The sequence below is a fragment of the Tamandua tetradactyla genome, chromosome 17, assembly GCF_023851605.1.
Source record: "Tamandua tetradactyla isolate mTamTet1 chromosome 17, mTamTet1.pri, whole genome shotgun sequence".
Lineage (NCBI taxonomy): Eukaryota > Metazoa > Chordata > Mammalia > Pilosa > Myrmecophagidae > Tamandua > Tamandua tetradactyla.
In genome coordinates this window covers 3,962,324-3,978,699 of record NC_135343.1, presented here as the reverse complement: position 1 = coordinate 3,978,699, position 16,376 = coordinate 3,962,324, and the positions used below count along the sequence as shown (strand labels likewise).

At 46.0% G+C, this 16,376-nt stretch overlaps 1 protein-coding gene across 1 annotated transcript in view; it reads right to left on the bottom strand.

The window, feature by feature from the left end:
• The window catches only part of VWA3B (von Willebrand factor A domain containing 3B), a 147,821-nt gene that overhangs the window by 17,460 nt on the left and 113,985 nt on the right, over positions 1-16,376 (bottom strand). Inside the window, exons 20-22 of the mRNA XM_077133819.1 lie at positions 4,792-4,910; positions 3,873-3,923; positions 1,538-1,721 (exon numbers count right to left, since the gene is read on the bottom strand). Coding sequence (XP_076989934.1) covers positions 1,538-1,721; positions 3,873-3,923; positions 4,792-4,910 — 354 coding nt within the window. The remainder of the gene's footprint in view (positions 1-1,537; positions 1,722-3,872; positions 3,924-4,791; positions 4,911-16,376) is intronic.

The following is a 16,376-nucleotide window of genomic DNA, read 5'->3' as shown; positions in this document are numbered from 1 at the left end:
CCGCAAACAATGAGTGGTGGCCAGAATTTCAGACAAGTTCTATAGAATACACTTTGTTCTGAATCACAAGAGGTTACTTTTCTCTCCTTTAGCTGTGCTTCTCATTTGTAAATCTAATATAAAGGACACATAAAAGCGTAAATTCTAGCAAGTCCTGCTATGGAGGCACTGGTGTCTCCACGTCCATCCCTCGGGACCCGTAATTATCTAAGGAGAGGACTGCCGACCACGCGTCCCAAGGCAACACTCAGCATTTCTGGAGGAAGTCACTTCGTTTGAGTAGCATTCATAGAATCAAGATGTTTTGTGATCAAATTTTTGCATTCTCCACAAAAGAAATAACTTTCTACACTGAAGGAAAAAGTGTGGTTTGCTGCCAAGAATCCAGAGCAGCAAATACGGAAGTTAAAACCAGGCAATGCCAGGATTTACTCAGCAAAGACTGAACCAAAGGTTGAAGCCCAAAGGGTGGGCCTCCAGGGCCGCGTTTTGGACTATCGTATGGTGGGTACCTGAAGCTGTCTGGCATTCAGCACTTTCCTGGAGAACTATTCCAGGTCCCCAAATCCAAGCTGAGTCCACAACATGCCTCTCAAGTCCCAAAACATCCCTGACCTCTGACCCAGGGATCCCTAAGAATTTAACCTGACATGACAGTTCAACTACAGACACCTCAGAGTCACAAAACATCATGGGAAGGAGAGAAAACCAGAAATAACCCACACATCCAGCATTCCGTGAAGAGTGGAATAATTCAGGGTGTGGACACGCCCGGGAATATCACGTAACCACTAAAAATCTCAGTCTAGTAACGTGGTAAAAACAGGGAGTTTATGAAGTCATGCTAAATTAAAAATCATTTTTTCAAGGAGGAAGAAATAACTAGAAGGAGACACTCCAGTGTGGCAATAGCAAGAAGCCAGATAATCGATGATGTTTTTCTTTCTGAAAGGTTTGTTTTATTCACAGTAGTAATAGCTGCTGACACTTAGGGGAGGCTTCCCTTGGCGGCAGGTACTGTACATGCTCATTTTCCCTCCTCACAACCTGTGGGGAAGAGACTTTCGCTGCCCCCATTTTACAGGTAGGAAAATTGAGGCTGAGGGAGACAGTGTGAGGGCTCAGGTAGGTTCCTGAGGCCGGACCCCTGCCCGACTCACCCCAAAGCCCGGGCTTTGAATCACTGCAGTACACTTCTGCTGAGTTTTGCTTTTTAACTCACAGACAAGTTGTTTGAAAAATAGGCCACAGTATAAAAACAGGCATTTCCTTTCTGATGAGCAAAGTCCTGAGACCTCCACTGGGTTGGCTCCAACTCTTGGAATCAGCATGGCAGGGGAGGGGCAGGGAAGGGGAGTGGAGGGGAGGGGGAAGGGAGAGGACAGAGGGAGGGGGAGGGGGAGGGGAGGGGAAGGGAAGGGAGGGGAGGGAAGAGGGAGGAGGGGGAGCAGGCCAAGGTGGGATGGAGAAAAGGTTCAGGACGGGTAGGGGGCCACCGCGGACCCCTCCCCAGCTCCCACCCCAGCACCCTGCTCACGGGCGTCTCCTTCCTGACGGCCTCCTGTAGTTCCATCGCCTGCTGGATGTACAGCTTCCCCGCAAGGATTTCACTTTCCAGCAACGACAGCTCCTTCAGCGAAATGGGCCAGTTCAACCGTTCCAATGCCTCATTTAACGCTGCCTTGTTTTCCAAGTACTGCATGGGTTTGTTTGCATCTAACCTAAAACAGAAGAAGAAACAGAGGGAGTGGCACTCAGGTGGCAGGCTGAGCCCCAGGGGCAGCCTGGGAAGTGACTGCAGGGCCCAGGGCCGCGGGGCTCCAGGGCTGAGGGTAACTACCCCAGGGTGAAGGACCACGCGCCCCATTAGTTCCTTTCATTCCTGACCTTCAGGAGGCCTGCAGCGCCGGCCAGTGTCTTCACTTAGTTCCCAGCGGACCCGGGGCCCCGGCCCTGCTCCTCGGCCCCGCCTCTGGAGACCAATACTGAGCTTCAGAGCGCCTCCCACCTGGGCGCGCCCACAAAGCCAGCACTCTTCTCCCAGCCATTTAGGAAGTTCAGCCTCTGCCCCACTTTGCACGTCCAGATGGGGCTGAACTTCCTGGCTTCAGGTTTTGGTGCCTGAGGAGCAGAAGCCAAACTTCCTAAGAGCTGCAGGCCCAGGTCCCTGCAGGTCAGGCGGGCGACCGCCGGGACACAGAGTCCATCTCCACACTGACTGCTCCCAGGTCCGGGACACCCCGAAGGTGTGTATGTGTGCGTGCATGCGCGGGTGTGTGTGTGCGCGTGTGTGAGGTAGAGGCGCGCATTTCACAGCTTTCACTCCACGCAGCTGCAAGCAGCCCTTCCTTCCTCGTGGGCCGGTGCTGGAAGACATTTCTAGGGAAATCCAGGCAGCTCCTGGCAGATGGAGGTGAAGGGAGGGCACTCAGCATGTTCACCTCTCCCTCACCTGAAAGAGCTGTGCACAGCATCGCGGGCTGGGGGCTTGGTGAGCATTTCATCATCCCTCTGCTATATGCAGTCTCTTTCTCTCTTTTGATGCCGGCTCTCAGTTCCTCGAGTACACACCTACCTACGGGGTTGCGGGCCCTACACCTACCTACGGGGTCGCGGGCCCTACTGCAGCTGCACCCCAGCCTCCTGCGGAGCCACCGGCTGCCTTGCCAGGGGCTGCCCCACCCAGCCTGCCTGCCACAGGGGCCGGCTACCGCTCCCTCTGCATCTCCTCCAGCGCTTGGATCTGTTCATTTTTAGACAGTTTTATTCACACATCATACAATCCAACCTGAGTAAACAATCAGTGGTTCCCGGTATTATCACAGCCATAAATCAGTCTCCTAAAGGGGAGCTACTCCTCAAATGAGTACAGAACTAATGCTCTGGTAATCCATTACCTAAATGAATCTTAAAGTTAAAAATACAATGAAAACCTTTCCCGTCTTATAAAGATGTGGAGGTCGTTAGAATCTGTCTAAAGGCTGCAAAGTACAATCAAATGTCAGATATGTTTGAAGGAGAAGCAATCACTTCCCGATTTCAGACGTAAGAATTCAATTGGGAAAGCTTTTGAAAGGCATCAGGAAGTTTCAGTAGTAAAGAGATGGGTAAAAACACTCAATAAACAGACCTCACTCATTCACCAATATGTACTAGGTACCTGCTCTGAGCCCTGCTGCGCTGCGTTGGGCACTGGGTGTTCCCCAACAGTCAGCAGCAATTGTCCCTTTCCTGTAAAGCTTACAGACCAGCGGGGGGACACCAGCCACAAGTGCAGAAATGAAAACGCCCAGAAATATATAACTGTGATGTGAGGGATGCTAGGAGGAGACAAGCAAGTTGCGGAGAGAGAGGCAGGAGGAGCTGTGCAGGAGAGCCCCGAGGGGTGGACAGTCCCAGAACGCCTGCCTGGAAGGGACGTTCCAGGCTGAGGGAACAGCGTGTGGGAAGGGAGTGGGTGCAAGTCAGTCTGACAGTCCCTCCAGCAGCCATGACCTCAGCAGTCCCTCCAGCAGCCATGACCTCAGCAGCGCCAGCAAAGAGAGAGCGGGGACCCGCGCCTTGGAAGTGAGGTTGGAAGAAGGATTTTGTCACCTTAATGCCAAGAATAGAAAGACTGAGAATGAAGCAGGCTGGGGTGAACCACGACATGGACCCCCGTCATGGCCTTTGGGGGCTGACCCTGGCCGCTCGGTGGGCTTCCTCCTGAACTCCCTCCCTGCCCCTGCCCCGAGCCCCCACAGAGCCACCGTCTCCCATGGGAGGCACGGCCGGCACCCAGCAGGCCTTGACAGCCAGGGCAGGGACCCAATTCTGGGGCCCCCTCCCTCCCATTCCTTCTGCACAGCCCCACCCCGGCTAGAAGGACTTACTTTTCTTTTTCCTCTTGAGATAAAGCTCGCCACACAATCTTATTCAAGCGCCTGTTTAAAAAAACAGCAATAACAATTTAGCAGCAATACTGAATGTCATGCAGATGGCCGACCCGGGCTCCAGGGGCCCTGCACGAGGAGCCCAGCAAAGTCCTGGCCCGCTGGGGGCGTGTCTCCCCGTCAGCAGCATTACAGAAGAAGCCTGGGGGCGCCATCAGTCCCCCAAAACCCAGGCTGGTCCCCATCACCTCTGCACTAAGGGGTTTCCAAACACCCCCAATCGTCTTCCCAAGAGAAACCTAACTCTACCCTTTGCCTGCCTCCTGCAGACATTCCTCCGCCTGGATTGTCAAAGGAAGTCAGGGGTCACAATAATTGGATCAGGACCCCCTTCCAGACCCTCTAGCCGACCCCGTCTCAGAGGGGGGCTGCCGAGAGAGTGCCGCCCGTGGGACCTCAGCCGCATCCCCTCTGCTCACTAGTCCCCGCGCTCCGTGCAGAGGGCCCAGCCCGCTCCTAACCCCGTCCCTCCCAGGCCGGGCTCCCTGCAGGGCGGGCCACAGCCTAGGGCTGCAGCATCCCATCCCGGGCGTCCCCTGAGCGGCGCAGCTGATACGGGAGGGCCGGGAAGGGGAGGGCGGCCGGCAGCCCCGCACTGCGCACCGCCCAGAGGGCTGGGTCCTGGCAGCACATTTGCACACTGGGGTTCTTTAACCAGATTTCTAGGGATTTGGGGAAGGGAAGATGGTTTCTTTACAAGACTGTTGCAGCTGTAACAGTTGTTCCTGTTGGTGTTGTTCCTTCTGGACAATTTTTGAAATAGCTGCTTCAAAAGAAAAATCTAAGCTGAAACAAGAGAAAAGACGGCAAAGGAAAAAAATCCCATGTTCATTACAGGACAGCTGGGAGTGGTACTCACTTTTCATAGGATTTAATTGCCCGTTCCACTTTCTGCTTGTAGATGTGGAGCTTGACTCCCTGGGGGTTAATTAATGTCATCTTATTTGTGTCGCTGCACACGTGTGCCAGAGGGAACACCTACATGTCAAGGCCAAAGGAAAGTGTCACTCGAGGCACTCACTACATGGCTGCACTACATGCTTTCCTGATGATAGAAATCAATGCGTTGTCTTTGTACAACATTATATAATGCATAAAATTATCATGGAAATAGGAAGAGAGCTCTGACAACTTCCTTCCATTTTTAAACTATAGATTTAAAAAGTAACCTCCCCAACCCCACAAATTGTTCCATGAAACCCTAGTCAGAATTGAGTAATGTCTTCAAAATACATCTGCCAAACTGATAAGAGTGGGTGCTACGAAATAGCATCTCAGTGCTACTGCTTTGTCAGTTACTAGTTCGGTTAAACATCTTTTCCATCTATTTATTTTTCATGTGATTTTTTGAGACTCTGATTATAGTTCATGTGCTTGGATCATTTTCCTTACAATTTATTATTATTATTTTTTGGTTTTTAATTTTTCTCATTTTCCTTACACTTTATAAGCGCTTCTTATATTTGTCACACACAGAAGGCTTAATGTTAATGAAGCAAAGGGAACATGGCATATGAGAGAATAAGTATGAATTTAACGTCTTTCTAAAAACCTCACGCTTGTCCAGCTCTGTTAGACACACACAGAAGACAGCTCAGCAGCACAGGGCACGGCAGCTCCTCTGCCACTTTCACCTTCAGAATGCAGTACAGCCGACTCGGAGTTTTGTTGGTAAAAAGTACTTGCTTACGTTTATAGTCAGTATGGGAAGACATAATTGGTTAAACCCATAAGTAATTTAAGTAGTCTATAACTATTTTGAGAAAGGTTGCTTTTTTAATATTTTAAAATGTTGATTAGTTAACAAGTACCTAAGATTAATAATTGGGCATTAAAGTAAAAATAACAATGAGGATTCCTCTTTATGTTCAAAAACTCATATTAGCAAATCTATCAGCAACGTAGAAGGGCTATCAACTCTTTGACATGTTTTTATCAAAAATGTTTTTCTAAATCTGGATTCTTGTCCTTTAATTTTATTATTGACTTTTGCATATGGAATTTTAAATTTTTACACTGTCCAAATACTTTATTTGAAAGTTCAGAAAGTCCTTGACCATTTCATGATTGAAAAATCTATAATTTCTCCTAAAACTTCTATGGCTTTATTTCCTTCATTTAACTTTTCAGTTACAGGGTTATGGTGTGAAGTGATGATCTAACTTTCTTTTTTGAAATGGCTAGTAGTGCTAACATTCTGTTAATTAATTCATCCTGAGACATCTGTTGGCTCCAGGATGCTTGCTTTGTCATATGCTATTTTCCTACCAATACTAGGGCGCATTTTAGAGTTTGATATTCTATGCCATTTAATTGAGCGAGTTTTAATTCTTGTACCAGTACCACAATGTTTTAATTACTACAGCTTTATAATAAGTACCAATATCTGTTTTGATATTAAATGTTTCATTAAAAATAAACTATTTGTGCTTTCCTGTTTATTCTTTCACATGAACATTAGATGTCATCAAGCTAAAAAAAAAAATGACTGGAATTTTCATTAAGGTTCATTAAACCCAACTTAATTTGAGATTTGCCAGTCTTCCAGAGACTACGTCTTCACTTACCCAAATTCTGTATATGTCTCCATAACGCTTTTTTCTCCACACAAGTTCTATCCATGTCTTGCTAGGTTTAATCCGAGTTACTTTGTTTTTGTTGTTGTCACTGTGACTAGAATCTCCAATTAGCGGTTTCTTAGTGAGTCTGATGATGCCTCCAGAGCGTCTTAATTCATCCTCTCACTGCCTGCCTGAGTTCAGCTTCCTCCCTTCCCACCATCCCCTGCTTCCAGCGTCTCCATCATCACGACGACAGGCATCTTTCTATGAAACACCCTCATAGATCAGAAGACTCCGTTCAAGCTACAGGACTTGGGTGATTCCCCTTGCTGTCCTCTCTCTTCTAACCTGGTCTGTGGTCCCACCTGTCCACTGAGCTCTCAGGCCACGCCAGCCAGGAGCACACCAACAGCTTTCCCCGTCTGGAGACCTGCATGTGGTCCCACTTCGTTCCTTCTCGTCTCCTCTGACCCACCTTCAACAGCACCCACGTCCCACTTTTTCATCCCTGTCACTTAGCCGTGTCGTTCCCTTCTTCACACAATTTGTAATTATAGAATGAGCTGCTGATTATTTATTGTCTGTCTCTCTGCCTAAATTATAAGTTTAAGGGCAGCAAAGACCTTGTCCCATATACCCAGAGTCCAGCATGGCGCCTGGCCCAAAGGAGACACTCATTAAATGTCGCTAGAGGGAGAGGAGGAGAGTTTACATTTTATCCCGGAGGAACTTAGGCATGAAAAGTCATGTGGTTGAGTTTGATTTCTAGAAAGATCTCTGGCTGTAGCATGGAGCACAGAGCAACCGCAGTGGGGAGACTCCTGCCCCGGCTCAGGTAAGAGGTGCAGTCTTCTGCCTTGGGTAAGGCCATGGAAAGTGGCGAGAAACATGGTGGCATGGAGGCCGAGAGAGGGGGTCTTTCAGGAAAGAGGAGACACTCCTCAGACGCTACTCTGAGGCTCCGAGAAGAGCCCTGCCTGGGCAAAGGCCCAGAGGCAGAAGGGAAAAGACTCAGGTGGTCCCTGGAAGTCACCGTGCCCCACACTGAGGTTCTCGCTTCTGCTCTCCGATCTGCTCCTCTCCGGTTCTCCTTCCCTCTCCTTCCCTCAGCCTTCCAGAGAAGGGAAACAACCAGGCAGCCCTCCTTGGCTCCAATCTCGCTCTCACACCCCACAGTGAATCCCTCAAAAAGTTCTATTGGTTATACCTTCACAATCTATCCCGAATCCCAATCTTCATACTGCGCCACTGCCACCACCCCACCGGGGCCTTCTTCTGTGCATACTGTAAGGGACAGGAAATTCTAACTCGAGGCCCTAAATGCTCTGGCACCATCCGATTCTTACCTCACTTTCATCAGCCCTCCCTTTACGCTGTTCCAGCCACATTCTCTCTGCTTGAGACACACGCCCCCGAAATTACCAGGTCTCTACTCAGTTATGAACATACCAGAGAGCTTTTCCTGAAATTATATATACTTAGTAGCATTCCCATCAATGTTTTTTTTTTTTTTTTTTTTTTTACTTTTTAAATTTAAAAAATTAACTCAGTGTTAATAGCTGGGTGTGCATTTCTATGAGTAGTGAAATACGTCATGTGGCCAGCACCGAAATCAGGATTCAGAACAGTTCAGTCACCTCCCAAAACCTGTCCATGCGGCCACTCTGGGCCACACGCCCCAGGCGAGACAGCCTGTCGTGTGAGCTCTACTTGCCTCCCTCGTGGATTTGGGTCTCATGCCTTGCGCGGCCATGGCATCCTTGAGCACGGCAGGCCCCCACTCTCATGCCCATCCGTGTGCAGACTCCGAAAGGGACACCGTCATCTCCACTCTAGAGCCCTGGTCTTACTTCTACAGCATGGGTGTCACTGGGACATTTACTCTATGATGTCAGGTTTGGTGTGACTGTGAGGTCACAAGGGGGATTCTCCTTGGGGCTAGGGGATCAGATCGTGCGCCCTCCCCCCAGCTTTCTGTAAGGGCTGTTTGAGAAGGAATGAAACCACCCGAAAATGATTTTCTCACCACCTCTCAGAATGCAAATCCAGTACAACCAACCAAGGAGGGACACACCTGGAATGGAAGGGAGCAGGGCATTGCCTCAGTTCCCCCGAGGCTAGCCTAGGAGCCAGCAAAGTCCATAGCACTAACCATTCCCTTTGGGACAAGACAGTAACCATAAGAGACAGAGATACAGACAGAGAAATCAGAAGAGTTACAGAGGGAACGTCACGGTCCACAGAGGCAGAAGGAATTCCTGGACAGCCAATTTGGGCTGATTCCTTTAGGATTTCTCCCACTGTGCTTAATGATAATAGCATTTATTCTTTTCTCTCTGCTGGGCACTAAACACTCTGTACACAGTTTCTCCCCCATGCAGCCTTATAGACTGAATTGCAATTACCTATTGTATGTCTTTCCTCTCCATCAAACTCTGCAGTTCTTTCCTTTATAAAGTACTGGTTTATCACACAATACATATACAAAGTAACCATTTATTGAATATACGGTTGACTGAAGCTATATGTAAATTACAATAATGGCTGGTACCCCCCCTCAATTTTTAAACTTTAGCTATATTATAAAACACAATTAAGTTTAGATTCCACCAAATTTGAGTTCTTGGTAATTGAGGCATGGAATGAAGTATAACTGATATTTTTTATGAGGTGTTTTCTATGAACATCAATGATGTAAACACGATCTTAAGAGAAATTTAGCTTACATAAGGAAATTACAAACAATAAAAATTAAAATGAAATACCCTTATCACACAGTAATTGGTGAAGTTCTTTTTGCAATGTCTTGTTCTAAGGTGGTAGCATATAGAAAAATAGGCCCTTCTAAAATGTCGAGTAAACGGCCCAATAATAGGGGGAATGACAGTAATTCATATTAGTGCAAACGATAAACAGTCATCCAAAAATACATCACCATGGGGCACAACGTTCTCAACCGCTGCTGAGTGAAGACAGCAGGCCAGAGACCTGCATGCATGCTTAGCGTCCTACCTCCAGCCTTCCAGCTGTGCCTATGAGCAGCCTCCAGCATTCTGGAACTGGTGATCACGCATTTGCTGGTCATCCCTGACTGAATTCACCAGCTTCACTGTGCACTTCGACCCCATCAGTTCCTCCAATCAGTACCCCGAGCTGGCGACCAGATGGCCAAGGGGAGGTTCTGTGTATCATGAAAATGCAAATGCCGTGCGGACCGCGCACGGTAACTCTTTCACTGTAGATGCAATGACCTCATAGAGACTGTAGTCGAATAAACCACTGAGAACTGAAGCTTACACGTCTGCTCTCCAGAGTCACAGGCTGATGGAGCCAAATGAAGGCAGGGCCACAAAATCAGTTGACATGCAGGTGGTCAATAAGATTGTGTACCCCCATTTTAAAATCGATACTTTTTTCAATCTACAACCACTGAGCACTAGTGAGCATTTTCATTGATATTGGAGAAGGATTTTTGCTGGCATGGAACAAAAAGTTCACGACTGACTGCTGAGTAAAAATGCAAGTACGAAGGGCACAGTCAGTTTAACTTAATTTCAGTAAGAAATGAAAACAAAACAAAATGAACACCAAAGGATATTTATGTATTGAAAAGGTCTGTCCAGATACCCACCAAATGATCCATCTATGGTGAAACAATAGCTTTATCATTTCTTTTTCACTGCTCTATATTTTCTAATTTTTCTATACAATGAATACATATAGATAACTTTTATAAGATAACTGTCTTTTAATTTTTTGCTCAAAATAAGCCTTTCTATCAGCATACAATGGTGCTGCCTGCCAATCTACTCCATTTACGTGAAAGCAGGAAAACAGGGTGTCTTGGCAGCACCCCAGCCAGGCATCCAGCTCTGCCTTCTGAGCTCAGCCGCCTTGTGGCCCAATGGCCGGGGCTGGACTTGGCTCTGCCACCGCCTGGGTGGCCGCAGCAGGGTCCTGGCCTTGTGTAACCTGAGTTCCCTGCCAGTGAAATGATGGGTGAACAGCCGTCCCCAGGACTCACTGCTGCACGTGGGAGATGGGGTGCTCTGATGGTGTCAAGGGCTCAGGGCCCGCAGGGGAGAGGCACTCGGAACCCAGGAGCTGCCATGGTGACGATGGCACAATAACGGGGACTAATCGCCCCAAGTCAGCTCAAATTCGTTTTCCCCAAAGCGACAAGAGATCTTCGAACTGCAGCTTCATCACGTATCTAAAACAGCTTTATCCTGTGCATGAAAAGGTGAAACGACCTGGGCCGCTGGAAACCAAGGTGCCGTCTTGCACCTTACAGTGAAAAGGTGGTAGGACAATCCGTCTGATCGGGGCTTCGCCTGCATGGTGCCAGATTTGGTGCTGGTCCAGGGAATGCGGAAAATGAAAACAGCCTTGTGTTCCAGAAGAAGGAAGAGGCCATACGTAAGTCATGGGGACAAAGCCAAACACTTCAGAAGTCTATGCAGACAGGAGCGGCCATGCTCCGAACAGAGGAGTGAGAAGCTATTAAAATTCTCAGTGAAGTGGGTGAACAGCCAAACAGGTTTCCGTCTCAGCTCCATTCTACCTTTAGTCTACTTTTTCATAAAACATTAGGTTACATCTAAACCTGATATTAAACCTAATCATAAATACTAGGCTAAGTCCACTAAAATGGGATACATTTTAGAATACTGTTTTCCTATCATTTCCATTTAGAGTTGGGAATCTCTTCCAGTCAGGGAAAATATTAAGGAGTAAAAGATGTGAATTTGCTTTGAAGGTGGACACTGGAATTTATTACAGAACTGTTCTGCCCTCCTCATGATTCCTGCCTCACCATCCATGGAGAGGAGGGAGGGGAGGGGGAGGGAGGGAAGAAGGGGTGCCCGGCCACAGGTTTGGGATGCGAGACCACAGGCCCGAAGGGAGGCACTGGGGAGGTCTCACCTGCCTCCTTGGTTTTGCTTTCTGGAGCCAGAAGCCTGGAACATTCTGAAAGAATGGGCCCTCCCCATCCTCCCACCACTTTTTCCTTCCTGGGGTTGGTTCTATTGTCCCACTGGCCACGCTGAACACGTGAAAATTACTCTCGATGCCTTTGTCTCTTCCAGCAGCACGTTATTTGGTCGTGTGGCCTTCCTTATGCACAGTCTTGCGCCCATTTCCAGACCTGCCACCTGGGTCAAAGCCAAATTTGTCTCCACCTGGAGCTCGCCTGACTGCCCTTCTGCTCCCAGCCGTGTACCTCCCTAGCTATTCTCTACACAGCTGCCAAAGCCCAAACCTGATCTTCCCTCTCTTCTCCTAAAAACCTTCCAGTTCCCTTCAGGATGAAGTTAAAAATCCTTAACTCAAGGCTCCTCCTGGCCAGTGCATCAGTCAGGTTCTCCAGAGACACAGAACCAGCAGGAGAGATCTGTGAAGATGAGATTTATAAAGTATCTCATGCAACCATGGGAATGGAAAAGTCCAGAATCCACAGGGCAGGCTGTGAAGCCGGCGGCTCCAATGGAGGGTCTGGACGAACTCCACAAGAGAGGCTCACTGGCTGAAGAACAAGTGAAAGAGTCTCTCTTTTTCCTTAAAAGCCTTCAACTGATTGGATTGTTGCATTCTGGGAGACATGCCTTAGTTGATCACAGATGTGATCAGCCACAGCTGCAATCAACTGACTGATGATTTAATACACCAGCCTTCCAGTTTATCAACCAGCCACAAAATATCCTTGCAGCAGTGGTCAGACCAGTGCTTGCCTGACCAGATAACTGGGCATCATCACTAACCATCACAGCCAGCCCTACCGCCTTCCTCCACACACCAAACTTTCCTTGGAAGGATGAACTTCCTCTGACCCCTGGGCTCTCACCCTGCCTGGGTCCCTCTCCCCAAATCTTACCCACATAACTTCTTCTCCTCCAGGACCTAATCTGGACACCACTTCTCAGGGCAAGGCTTCTCCGATGACTGAAACTAGGTTAGGGGCCTCTCCTGCATCTTCACACAATACTCCCCACTCGTGACATTTAGCTGTAATTGCTTATTTTGATTGCTACTTCCTCCACAAGACTCAAGTTGTGCTTGGGTAGGGCCCTTGGCTGTCTTCTTTAGCCCTGCATCCTAGGGCCTAGCACAGAGCCTGCATATACAGTAGGCATGTAATACGTGTTGAATATTTTTTCAGTAAAAGCTAAGACTTACTGAGTACCTGGTAAATATGTCCATTATACACATGATTTCATTTAATCTGATAACCTCAGGGTAGGTGTATTATCTCCAGAGGACAGATATATCCTGGAGAGCAACTTCTGGTCAATTTCTCAATGTTGGGGTGAGTTACTGATGCCGATTTCCTCAGCATACGAGCTGTTTTAGTTTCCTTGGCTGCTCAAGCAAATATCATACAATGGGTTGGCTTAAACAATGGGAATTAATTAGCTCATCAATTGAGGCTAGGACAAAGTCCCAATCAAGGTGCCATTAAGGCGATGCTTCTTTCCCAGGGACCCTGGCCTTCTGGGGCTGCCGGGGTCCCCGGTCCTGGCTCCTCTGTACATGGCCAGGCACACGCGGCCTCCCTCTCCCCTGGGTTCCGCAGCTCTTCGGCTTCTCGGTCCCCACGGTCCTCTCACTCTGTCCAAATTTCATTCTGTTATAAAGGACCCCAGTAATGGGATTAAGACCCCTCCTGATTTAGTTCATCAAAAGGGCCCACTTAGAGTGTGTCCACACCCACAGGAGCGGGCTAAGTTAAAGAACTTGTTTTCGTGGGGTACGCACAGCTCCTCACCACCACGTGAACAAAGGGAATGGGTAGATTGAACGAGGATTTATGTCTTCACATCACTTTTGGGGTTTTCTAAGCATTTCTATACTTGTAGAACTAATGCTAATTCACCAGCGTTAGTGCAGTTCTACCTAGGGGAAAGGCATTACTGTCCTCTATTTGTGAGGACACAGACGAGTGGAAACATAAAACTCATTTGGAGGGTGACTGGGTGGTATTGCTCAAAATTTAAAATGCCCGCCTGTACCCTTTGGGCCAACATTCCACTTCAGGGTTCTATCCTAAAGACAGATCCCGAATACACGTGCCCGTGATCTCTGTACAAGGAAATCTGTTACGAGAATGTTTGTGATGGGGGTAAAGGGGGCACAACTTAAATTTCCATTAACAAGGCAGGAGGATCACACAACTAATAAGAATGAGATATGTGCACAGCTACTCACCTGGACAAGCCTCCAGGACACAGTGTTTTAAAGATAAAATAGCAAATCTATATGGCATTGCCTTATTTATGTCTATTAAAATCATGTGTATATGTACGAGTATATATATATATATATATATATACAGTTTTTTAAAATTATGTACGTATGTACAACTGCATATATAGTTAGTTATTTACTATATATATATATATAAAAGGATTGGAAGGATATTTATCAAACTATTCAGATTGTGTCTCTCTGATGAGAACCACTGTGAAAAGAGCACACACGTCATGCTCTAAGAAATTCTGTATGACTTGAATCTCTTCTACCAAGAATATATTTATGTGTTACTTATCAAATAAAAGGGAACCAATTAATGAATAAAAATTAAGTTCTGTTTATACTTACATCATTTTATTTTTTGATTTTAGGTCTGTTTATCTGAACATTGTTTCTCAGCATGTAATTTGTTCTAAAAGTACTTGAACAAAGACTAAAAAAGACATAGATAAAAAAGTATCTTCAATAGTCTCATCACCCAGATAGAAACTACTAAGATTTTGGTAAAAGAGAAAAGGAAGGGAAGGCAGGAGGGAGAAAGGATGCTATGTCTACATTACACATATGTATAACCAAATTGTTAAAATGATACATATGGTGTTTTGTATTCTGCTTTTTTTTTAGTTAGCATTATATCGAGAGCTTCCCCCATCTCATGACTTAAATTTTTTTAGAAATATGATATTTAATTAATATATGGCATTCCATAATATGGATATTTAGATTGTTTTCAATTTTCTCACCATTAGAAATAATGCAGCAATAATTATTCTACACTGATATCTCTGATTATTTCCTTACATAGATTCTTAGTAATATATGATCTTTCAGAAGTAAAAGTTGTAAGCTCTTAAGGCCTCTGCATATACTGTCAATTGTCCCCAAGAAAGGTTGAACCCATTTATACTTCCATTGGAAGGGTATAAGAGCTCCTATTTCATTTCTTCTTTATCACTACTGCTTATTAGTATTTTTTAATCTTTGCCGATTGGCGGCAGAAGGTCTAATTATTTTTCCATTCACAGTTTTCCTAAATGCATAATTTTGATGACCTGTAAGGTTAAAGATCTTTGTATGTGGCTGTGACATTTTAAAACTTTTTTTCCCTAGATTTTCTACTGAGATGTTTATCATTTACTTATTCTTTATGCCATGTGTGTACGTGTGTGCACAGGGAACACTGATTTGTACTGACACACACACACACACACACACACACACACACAATTACTCCTTTATCCTTTTGCCAAGTATGCTACAAATATTTTTCCAAGATCTGCTTTCATTTATTTACATGCTTTTTTGTACAAAATAACATTTTTATTTACTCAATCTATAAATCTTTCCTTTACAGTTTCTTCATTTGATTTTGTGCTTATCTTTATGCCCCCCCACTATATCATATACAGTTTTTGAGAATTTTACTTTTCACTGTTCAGATTGTTGAGAGGTTTAGAAGGAATGAACCCAAGAAATTCTATTTCCAAGGGGAGCTCACTATTTTCATGAAAATGATATATATGTTTTATTCAAAATAATAAAACTCAAGAATATTTTAAAGACTATATTCACAGAATATGAAGCACTGTGAGCAAACTTCCTAGAGGAAATAAACCACTGTTTGGTTTCTCCCCATTTTACTGGAAGACGCCAATTTCAGGTGATAATTCAGATTGTGACTATTCAGATTAGAGTTCACCAAGACAAAGATCAAATCTTCTAATCACAAGGGTCAAAGCCAGGGACAGGGTAAGTACATGGAATTTTGAATAACCGTGAGATTTTGTTGGTTTGTCCAGGTTAGTGTGATTCCCTGTTATATCCCAGAGTAACTTGGGCAGTGAATAAAGAAGTACTTGCAAAGTCCCCTTGGGGGACTGGGGAGAAAGGAGGAAAAATTCAACTTCCCCACTAGGAGAATTTCTGATATTCTTGCAAGCAGTGGGAACAACCAAATCAATAGGCCGAGCCCTCGGTCTTGGGGTTTGCCCCTATGAAACTTATTATTGCAAAGGCTAGGCTAAATCTACTTGAAATTATGCCCAAGAGTCACCCCCAGAGACATCTTTTGTTGCTCAGGTGTGGCCTTTCTCTCTAACAACTCAGCAGGTGAACTCTCTGCCCTCCATCCCCCTACATGGGACATGACTCCCAGGGGTGTAAATCTCCGTGGCAACCTGGGACAGAACCCCTGGGATGAGCCAGGATCCAGCGGCGTGGGATAGAGAAAGCCTTCTTGATCAAAAGGGGGAAGAGAGAAATGAACAAAATAAGGTTCCAATGGCTGAGAGATTTCAGAAAGAGTCAAGAGGTTATCCTGGAGGTTATTCTTACACATTCTATAGATATCATTTTTTAGTTTGTGGTGTATTGGAGTGGCTGGAGAGAAGTGTCTGAAACTGTTGAGCTGTGTTCCAGTAGCCTTGGTTCTTGAAGACAACTGCATAAAGACACAGCTTTTACAGTGTGACTGTGTGATTATGAAAACATTGTCTGATGCTCATTTTACCCAGGGTATGGACAGATGAGCAAAAATAAACAGACAAACAAACAAACAAATAAATAAATAAATAGTGGGGTGGGGATAAGGGGTGAATAAATTGGGCAGATGGAAATACTAGTAGTCAGGGAG